The 9603-nt window shown below is 32.6% G+C and overlaps 2 protein-coding genes across 4 annotated transcripts in view; one reads left to right on the top strand and one right to left on the bottom strand.

Annotated features, from left to right (window-relative positions):
• LOC101492803 (synaptotagmin-5-like) overlaps positions 1-4571 on the top strand; it is a 7697-nt gene extending 3126 nt beyond the window's left edge. The window contains exons 7-12 of the mRNA XM_073363772.1: positions 671-750; positions 1603-1753; positions 1865-2095; positions 2785-3081; positions 3287-3400; positions 4255-4571. Coding sequence (XP_073219873.1) covers positions 671-750; positions 1603-1753; positions 1865-2095; positions 2785-3081; positions 3287-3400; positions 4255-4401 — 1020 coding nt within the window. The 3' untranslated portion in view covers positions 4402-4571. The remainder of the gene's footprint in view (positions 1-670; positions 751-1602; positions 1754-1864; positions 2096-2784; positions 3082-3286; positions 3401-4254) is intronic.
• Positions 4572-5792: 1221 nt separating this feature from the next.
• Positions 5793-9603, bottom strand: part of LOC101491076 (bifunctional purple acid phosphatase 26) — a 6000-nt gene continuing 2189 nt past the window's right edge. For 2 of the 3 annotated variants that reach the window (XM_004508382.3, XM_004508383.4), the window contains exons 5-10: positions 9232-9458; positions 8450-8588; positions 7619-7839; positions 7344-7465; positions 6986-7147; positions 5793-6070 (exon numbers count right to left, since the gene is read on the bottom strand). In XM_004508382.3, coding sequence (XP_004508439.1) covers positions 5998-6070; positions 6986-7147; positions 7344-7465; positions 7619-7839; positions 8450-8588; positions 9232-9458 — 944 coding nt within the window. In that variant the 3' untranslated portion in view covers positions 5793-5997. Of the gene's footprint in view, positions 6071-6312; positions 6401-6985; positions 7148-7343; positions 7466-7618; positions 7840-8449; positions 8589-9231; positions 9459-9603 lie in introns of all 3 variants that reach the window. The other variant, XM_004508384.3, reaches the window with a different exon arrangement.

The following is a 9603-nucleotide window of genomic DNA, read 5'->3' as shown; positions in this document are numbered from 1 at the left end:
CCTACATTATTCTTTTATATTAAATGCCAATAACTTCTTATACATTACTATACCTTGGTTATAGTAAAGCCAACAGTCAAATTCTAGAATTAAGGTCTAGTTTTGCTCATCAAATATCTTTACTATTAATGAAGAGAACATAAGGTAGACTTTCATATTCACTTGTCAAAAAATGTTCCAAAAGTTCCTTGTGTATTATATTTTTGCTAAGTAAACTAATGAAAGATTTAGAATTATTAACTCTGATTTTCAAATTTAAAGCCGTTATATTTTATAATTACATCTCACTCCCTTGCCACCACTTTTCTTGTCATTCCACTATCACCTCTCTTAATTTCAGTGTACATGTATATATTCAATTTCTGGTATTAAGTATGAAGATCAAATGCAGCTGACTCGCGTATGTGTGTATATATATAAATAAATAAATAATGTATTTGCATTTACCTAAGTTACTTTTAGTCCATCGTGTATCTATATCCAGTGGTGCAATGTTTTTCATTTATAGATTTTATATTTATTAGTCCGCAATTGTGACATTTCATGAACAGAATAGTTAGCTGTGCTTATTATTTTTTCATTATCTTCTTTTGTGATTCCTTTCTTTCCCTTTTCCCTATTAGATGATTATTAGGGTGTCTGATTGCCCATGTTGGTTGAATTATTACAGGGGGCTATACGGGATGCTGTTGAAGATTCTATTACTTGGCCTGTGAGAAAAATTGTACCCATCTTGCCTGGAGATTACAGGTAATCAAGACTCAAGCACCCTTCAACTTTACCATTGTTGGTCCTTTTGTTGTTATTCTTGGTTTTCTGGGTAGCCTGCTTCTAGTGCAATTGAATAGAATGTGTTTTCTGAGTTTCATTCTAAAATAAAATCGTTGACTTTTTACCTATTTTAGAGGAATTGAAATCATCAGAAGCTGGTACGTATTTGTTTTAGCTTTGTTTTAGGAAAAAACTCATTTATCCAAGCTTTATCAGGAATATGTAAAAAAGAAGTGATTATTTTCTCAAAATAAGTTAATTCAAATATGCATAATCGTATAAGTGATGACTGCCACTGGTAGAACTATAAATCAGATTCTGCAACTAATTCCGTGATACAAGTTTTAGTTATACTGATTATCTTCTATAAAATAGTTAGTCATAATATTGAAAACATGTAAAGATGCTATAGATTGAAGGTGACCTTTTAAAATATGTATCTCTTGATGTTGCTTATGTATGGTATGCATGCCTAAACCTGTTGACCTGTCAAATTTTGCAGTGCAATTCATGTGCTGTATCGTTCACAGGATAACTTTTCTGGTTGACTTATGTTGAAATTAGAGGGTTCAGGTATAGAGACCAAGGGGGAAATATTGTATTGGTATTAGTATGAAGGGTGCCATACAAAATGCAAAGCACATAAGCCATTATATACTTCAATACTAGACCCTTATTCAAATTATGAAAGTGTAATCATGAACTATAATGATATTATGCAATATTTTCTAGATATGTTAACAACTTACTCATCATTGGATTGCTTTCACTATGGTCTTGGCTCGATCAATCACAAATTTGTCATTTTGAACCTTGTATTTTCTTGTTCAGTGATCTGGAGTTGAAGCCTGTGGGGATATTAGAAGTCAAGCTAGTGCAAGCAAAGGAATTAACCAACAAGGATATCATTGGAAAATCAGATCCATATGCTGTACTGTACATACGACCTTTACGCAACAGAATGAAAAAAAGCAAGACAATTGTAAGTCAGTTTTCTTTTTCCTTGCTGTCTCAGCCTCTCATTCTCTTTCTCAAGCATTTTTTGGTTCTCAACCCTAAAAGAATTTACTCTAATTTTGTTTTCTCCCTGCAGAACAATGATTTGAATCCAATATGGAATGAACACTTCGAATTCATAGTTGAAGATGCGTCCACTCAACACTTATTTGTTAAAGTGTATGATTCTGAGGGTTTACAGTCCTCGGAATTACTTGGATGTACTGACATAAGGCTTAGTGAACTCCAACCTGGTAAAATAAAAGATGTGTGGTTGAAGCTGGTCAAGGATTTGGAGATCCAAAGAGATAACAAAAACAGAGGGCAGGTAAGAAACCCCATCTACATGTATGGCTGGCTAGATTAAGTGCATGTTTGGTTTCACTTTTGGAGGAGCTAAAATTGATTTTGACTTGTCTGGATGTTATCAAATAGAATCAATTTTGCCTGTAGAATTGATCCTAACTTGAAGCTAGGGTTTATAGCTTTTGACTCCAAACCTGATTTTTATGCTAACATTTATTGTTCAACTCACTTTGACATGAGTATATCCAAACATAAATCACTTTAAATTCAGCTCACTTTTTAACTAAATCAATTCATTTAAAATTGATTTTTGTCACCACTATGGTCAGGAGGTTCCGGGTTCAGGTAAGTTCTCCGTGGCTTTAACATTTACCTTTATAATCCCCACTATAATTGGTTAATGGAATGCAATCAATTTAGCAGAATACCTAATGCTCGATAAATCTGAACTTCATATTTCTTACTTCTAAATTACTAGTTAATTTCAATTTATTTTCATTTCTTAGTTTGTAAACAGTTGTCAAAAAGGCTTTTCGTTGTTTGTATGACAATATAATATATTTGCTTCTATATTAAATGTGTTTTGATAAACTTATTTTGTGCTTGAAATATCATAATTGAAATCTCGCCGAGAACTTCTGAAATGAGCGATTTCACCTAATAGTTATGCAAAGTCAGACATGCTATATAATTATTGTTCTTTCTGTATAGGTACATTTGGAGCTTTTGTACTGTCCTTATGGCACTGAGAATAGCTTTACCAACCCATTTGCTCCTAATTATTCAATGACATCCTTGGAAAAGGTTATAAAAAGTTCAACAAATGGGATGGAGTCTAATGGAAATGAAAATGAAGTTGCACAGAAGAAAAAGGAGGTTATTATCAGAGGAGTGCTTTCTGTTACTGTGATATCAGCCGAAGATTTGCCTGCGGTGGATTTTATGGGTAAATCTGATCCTTTTGCTGTTCTTACATTGAAGAAAGCAGAAACAAAAAACAAAACCAGGGTAAGATTTTGATGGACCAAGAACCAAAAGTAGCATCGACTTTATAACCATTGGTGATGAATTTTATTATCTGTTTTAAGATCTATTTTTTTATCCACGGGATGGGTTAAGGGCATTAGGATATCTATAGTGGACATTGCTTTCCAATTTTGCAGCATTATTTATCAACAGAGTAACTTGACGGGAAAATTTGTTAATTTCTTAGGTTGTGAACAACAGCTTGAATCCTGTTTGGAATCAAACATTTGACTTTGTAGTTGAGGATGGATTACATGAAATGCTACTTGTTGAAGTTTATGACCACGACACTTTTGGAAAGGTAATAAATTTTGCACCATATTGAATTAGTTACTAAGATTGCCTTTTTTAATTTTAGTGTAAACTTAAAGGTTGTGGTCCTTGAAAAAACCACAAAGATCTATTTAGTCCTTGAAAAAAAATAGTATCAATTTAGTACTTATCATTTTTACTAACAAACAGGCCTCTGTATTTTTTCTCAAGATTTGGGTCTTTACTCTTTTGCTTGTAAATGTCTTGATGACTTTAAGTCAATTGGCACACTAAACTATGAATACAAATTTAGGGGTCATTTCGAAGAGTTTTATTTGGGCTTCTCTTCGAGTCGACGTAAGCAGTTGTTTGAAAGAGGTTATTGAAAATAGCTTATGATATATGTCCACAACCAAATTTCTACTTATTTGCATAAACTCTTCTAGATAGTTTATTGTCATATTATTTTCAGAATATCCAGATTTTACCCTGATTCTGTCATCGATGGTACGAGTAGGTTATACATAAGCTCTTGTATGATAAGCGCTTGCACACTTCTCAAATTGATGTTTAATTAATTTGTATATTCAAATGCCTCTAATGTGGTGCCAATTTCTTATTAAGTGCATCAGAACAGTTGAAGGGAGGTTATAAATTCAACAAATGCATCATTTTATGGGCGGTTAACTATCATTGAATTAATGAAATGAACCCTATATGGATGACTTAGATGGATTTTATGGAATTGTTTGTCAGGATTAGCTGTAGTCTCCATCATGTATACAAAATATTATCAAATACACATTGTAGTTAAACACGCTGCCCCTACAACTTTAGTCATGTGGGATTCTTAAAAGTTTATAGTTTTGGTAACTTGTTAATTTCTCTCCATAATTCATGCAGGACTACATGGGCAGAGTGATATTGACACTTACCAGGGTGATACTTGAAGGGGAATACAAAGAACGTTTTGAGCTAGATGGTGCCAAATCTGGCTATTTGAATTTGCATCTCAAGTGGATGCCACAACCAATTTACCGTGATTCTTAAATTTTCCTTTCTACCTTCTCATCAATTTGTAGTTGTGGATATCTAGACCATATTGTCACCTACTTGTGAATCTTGTATCTTGACATAGTTCCAGCAAGCAATGTAAATTTTTGTATCATTAAACTTGGTAAAGATATACAATATTCTAGATCGGACTATCCTTTCCATTATGTAGCCTATGTAATTTTCAACGTGCTCCACAACAAGAGTTATTGATTATAAAAGGTGCAATCTCTAAATTACTTTGTAAAATGTTTAGGTTTATTTATATGTTTAGTGTTTATTGAATCAAAAAGAAAAGTCAATGTGATTAAGAATTTTTTAATTATAAAATAAGTTGGGTTTATTTACTCAGACTATCTGTTTTAACATTTTGATGTCTCTCAAGGGAATGGCAAAAACAAAAAGTATTAATATTTACTTGAATCATTTTCAATTAAAATATATGGTTAATTAGATTATACTAAATGGTTAATTAGATTATACTAAATGGTTTATGAATTAAATTATATATCTAAAATAATTCAATTAATAATTTAAAAAAAATTAAAAACTAGTTTAATAATTTTAAAAAAAATTAACCTCAATTAAAATTTTTTCTTATTAATTTGTTGAAATTTATTTATTTATTTTTTTAAATAAAAAAATACTTTTCAAAAAATAATAGAAAATTTTTATCTCAAAAAATCTTTTTATCGAAAAAAATCGATATTTTTGTTAGAAAGATTTTGTAAATCTTTTTTTCTGAAAAATCAGTTCGAAATCTATCTCATCTAAAAACTTGTTCAAAATATTAAATTGATTTATATTTATATATCAGTGTCAAATCAGAACTACACTGAACATGAATCAAACGTAATTTTTAAAAACTTAATAAAACCATTAATGTTATCTAATTCAATTCAGTTTTTACATCATGAACACCCCTATTTCCAATAATTCTTGTCTACTTAGTTAAGAATCTACTTCAACATATTTATTTTCTATTTCTCCTTCAGTCCAATAGTTCTTAAAATCGTAACTAGTATTTTCGATCTAAAGCTTTTATATACACAATTTGTAGCTATGTCAAAATATCAGTGTAATAGCCATGTCATATCCAATTGTAAATGTAAAACTCGTTCAAAAGATAGTTTCAAAAGATAGTAAGTTTACTAACTATAAATGGTGATAGTGGATTCACACTGAGTGTCCTGTCCACAACTTGGAACTACTGATTTTGGTCGTTCGTTGCATGTGCCGATGCCACTTGTTTAAGGTTTTTCTGTACAAAAGCATTTAATTTTTGTATTGTAGATACCTAAGGAGATTGGATTGCCAAGTTTATTTTCCATTCTTCCTCATCTATCTTCAAATAGCAAAACAGTAGTATTTCGGTCACTCTAAAAAGATTGAACAGGTAACTTGGCCATCATTAATAATGAAGAATTTCTTGCTGTGAAACATTTTTCTCCAACCACAAGCATATATGTTCAATATTTATTAGCACCGAAGGATACAAATATAAACCAAGTACACAGGATCATTTTTGACAATCTGCATTTCACTCACTCGGAGACTATTGAGCAGCACATGAAATTTTGCATCGAATTCCTATTAAATGCTGACAACTTCATCAATAACAGTCAGTAGAAAATGCTTCAGTTTTCTTCTTCTCCTATTGTTTCCCCTGCATAACCAAAATTCAACCATGTTCAAATTATCCTTTGAATGAACATGATCACTAATTTACGATACACACAAAGCATCTAACATGAAATTGCATTATTGCTTTAGTCCTCCTCTAAAGTTAGTCATTCGGTTTAGACTGTACTGTAAATAATGTCAACTGCTTATTAAAAAAATGTAAAACGGTTGATATCACGTGTCGTGCACATGAATAATAAGTCATGGATATGTAAGAATATCAACCATTGATTTCCTCATTGATGGTTGAGATGTCTTAAGTGTGTTGATTTATAAATCACTTAATAAATCATCGACAGCCAAAAAGGATTTCCTGCAAAGTGCAAACAATTATTTGGTCAGACTAGTCTTAACAAGGTTCCATGCCTTTGCCAGTTTTATTTCTCTCTCTCTCTCTCTTTACACAGTGACTACTTGAAAAGGGTTAAAAATCTAATACTACAGATTGTAACTCATTTCAGATTGAGAGATGAAACACATGTGTGACTAGAAGATATGAGTACATATTTGTACAAGTTATATAGTACATACTATGCAGTACACAACTAGTTGACTATCCAGATCCTTGTCAACCAAAATATATATTGCATGACAGTTACTGCAACCAATTAGCAGAGTTATTTGCCTTGAGCTACACAAGCTCCAAGTTTTGAACTTCTGAAGTTCAAGTTTTCTCATAATTTCCAAAAGAGAATTTTTTTTACGTGTTGGCCATCAATATGTACAGAGAAAAATTCATATAAATCCACTATCAATTAATACCAGAATGTAACAATTTTAAACTCAATGACAACTTTCAAGTTTCAATCATGTAATTCATCACAACAGCAAGACAATGGCAGGTTTTTCCCGTCTCTATCTGTGATAGAGAAGCAAAGAAAATGGTAAGTGAACCTACCAGTACTGGTTATACAATACGAATGAGTCAGTTGGCACTTTCTTGCCGTCGTCGTTGCGGTTCCAGTGGTAAATAGCATGTGTTCTATTTTTTATCTCCAGTGTGGAGTGTCCATAGCTGGCTTCACGAAATGCAGAGTATTCTGGCTGAGGATCCATAAATCTGTGCAACATATTTAATAGATGATAACCAAGGATATCAGCCTCCTAAGAGGATCAAATCTTATGCACAAAGCTTTAAATAGAAACCCGAAATGATAAAAATTAAATGAATAAAATAAAAACAAATCTGTTGTTAGATTACCCTTTTTAAAGGACATTAAATGCCTATACACGACAAAGGGGTTTGTTTAATTTACCTAGAAGCAAGACCTTCTTGATTTCCTCCATCTCCGACCGTTATATACACAGGTGCTGATTTGTCAGCTACAGGATACCGGTTACCGCTTGTTATGTTGTAATCTACATTGGAGAATCGATACTGAAAGCAGCACAGAAACATTGGACACATAAGAATCCACTGAGACAACACATCACCGAATAATCATATTCCCTAAGCTAGCAGCAACAAAATAACATGCAACTTCATGTATTATGCAAAGACTAAAACATGAATGGGGCGTGGAAACCATACCGATCTTTCATAAGCATGGACATGGCCAGCAAAGATCATATCAACCTTGTACTCGATGAACCAGCTCTCGAAAACCACTCGCATGCTTTCACCTTCCATATAATGAGCATCATTACTGTTGTAGAGCGGGACATGCATCAGAACAATGAGCCAAGGTGTCTTCTCCCTATCAACATTCTTCAGCTCTTCTCTGAGCCATTGCCATTGTGGTGTGTACTTTACTGTTACGAAATTTATTATATTTGTAAGTGTTAAAAAGAAAGCAAACAGCACTTTCAAAAGAAGACTAGATATATGGCAGTGACTTTTTCAATCCAAACAGAAATAGCTCTCACAAGCAATATCTATTTTTCTTTAGACTACAAACATGAGAAGGTAGGTCACCAGTCTCCACCATATTTAAAGACAAACCAGCTACAACCTAGCCCTTGAGCCCCAAGGTAGAGAAATAAATATTTTTACTTTATCATTTTTCTTTGTTTCCTTTTTCGAAAAATAGTTCTTTGCTGCTTATATTGATAGCTGACCTGACTCTATCGAGACATGTTTGCTTATACTTAGTGATTTGTTTCTTTCATTTATGTTTCTTTTTTAGTGATCAATATTCAATAGCACGTGTTTTCCATGAAGAAGAAATAGTGCTAATTAATGTGGTACATCTTGCATTGTTTCGTAAAAGAAGAGAAGCAAAAACTTTAGTTACTAACTAAAAATTTCAAGTTGGTGCACAAAAGCTTTTTTACGCCTATGAAGAACCTAATTTATATAAAATATAGTTGTCAATCACAATGTAAGAAAGATTAATAATTAGATAAAGAGGGGATTAGTTACCAAATGGTGAATAGCTGGATAGTACAATTATATGAGCAGATGCACGCCTGAATGCATACCAAAGGGGGCTGCTGCTCTTGGATGCCAAATAAGGAGTAGAATATCGTTGAAGATAGGACTTGAAAGGAACAACTTCTCCCTGATCAAAGCGGATTCATTTAAGAATATTAAAGATAAGTTTTTAACCTTAAATGTGTGTGAAGTTTTCAACATGGGTGTCAGGAGAAAATTGAAGTTTTATACTAAAAGATACTTCACAAAGATCAAGTTAATACAACAAATCTGATGAACTTTTACTTCAGTGTATCGTATGAAGTGGGACTCACTGCTCGCGAATGAAAAAAGAAACAGCTTTTTTTATTTGCAAAACATTTATTTTTTTGCCACTTGATATTTGGGATATCTTAAGCTGCCTTCAAATGGAATAGAATAGGGTTTTCTCCAAAACTATAGGACTAGGGATAGAAAAGATGGCATAAACCAGAAGATATATAAATAATGCAAAGTCGAATTTGGTAAACGAGAATACATCAATTCAGCTTTTCCACGTAACAACTAACTAGAATATGTTACTCAGAGACTTAATAGTATGCTGTCGTGGGCAATGGTCATGGATAACACTGAAAAAGGAATAAACCAGTTCAGACATAGTAGTTAAGAAGAAAAACGTGTACATGTCTCTCATACTTTCCAATGTCAAAAATGGGAAAACTGAAAACCATGGCAATGATTTATTATTTTACTGGTCCAGAAAATAAATTCAAAAGAAAATAGAACATTACCATGTAGGGCATGTACTCTATTTCATGATTTCCTGCAGACCACATCCATGGCTGATATGCTGTACTCTTTTCAACAAATCGGCCCCATGTATCCCACCGTAAACCAACATCAGTGTACTCATACCTATCAGCATAAGAAAGATCTCCAACAAATAGGACAGCCTGTGCTCCACTCTCTATATAGTGCTCAAGAGTGGAAAGAGAATTAAATGTTTGTCCCAAATCACCTACAATATAGATACAATTATTCATTTTGGAGAACAACAATTATGAAAATCAAAGCAAAAAGAAATCCGGATAGATAACAGTTTATGAAGTAGAAATAGAAAGAGTCTACAATTAAAAGGATGCAAAAAAACTATCTTCTAGTAG

This window comes from Cicer arietinum, chromosome 7, assembly GCF_000331145.2.
Source record: "Cicer arietinum cultivar CDC Frontier isolate Library 1 chromosome 7, Cicar.CDCFrontier_v2.0, whole genome shotgun sequence".
Classification (NCBI taxonomy): Eukaryota; Viridiplantae; Streptophyta; class Magnoliopsida; order Fabales; family Fabaceae; genus Cicer; species Cicer arietinum.
This window is presented reverse-complemented; position numbering and strand designations above follow the sequence as displayed.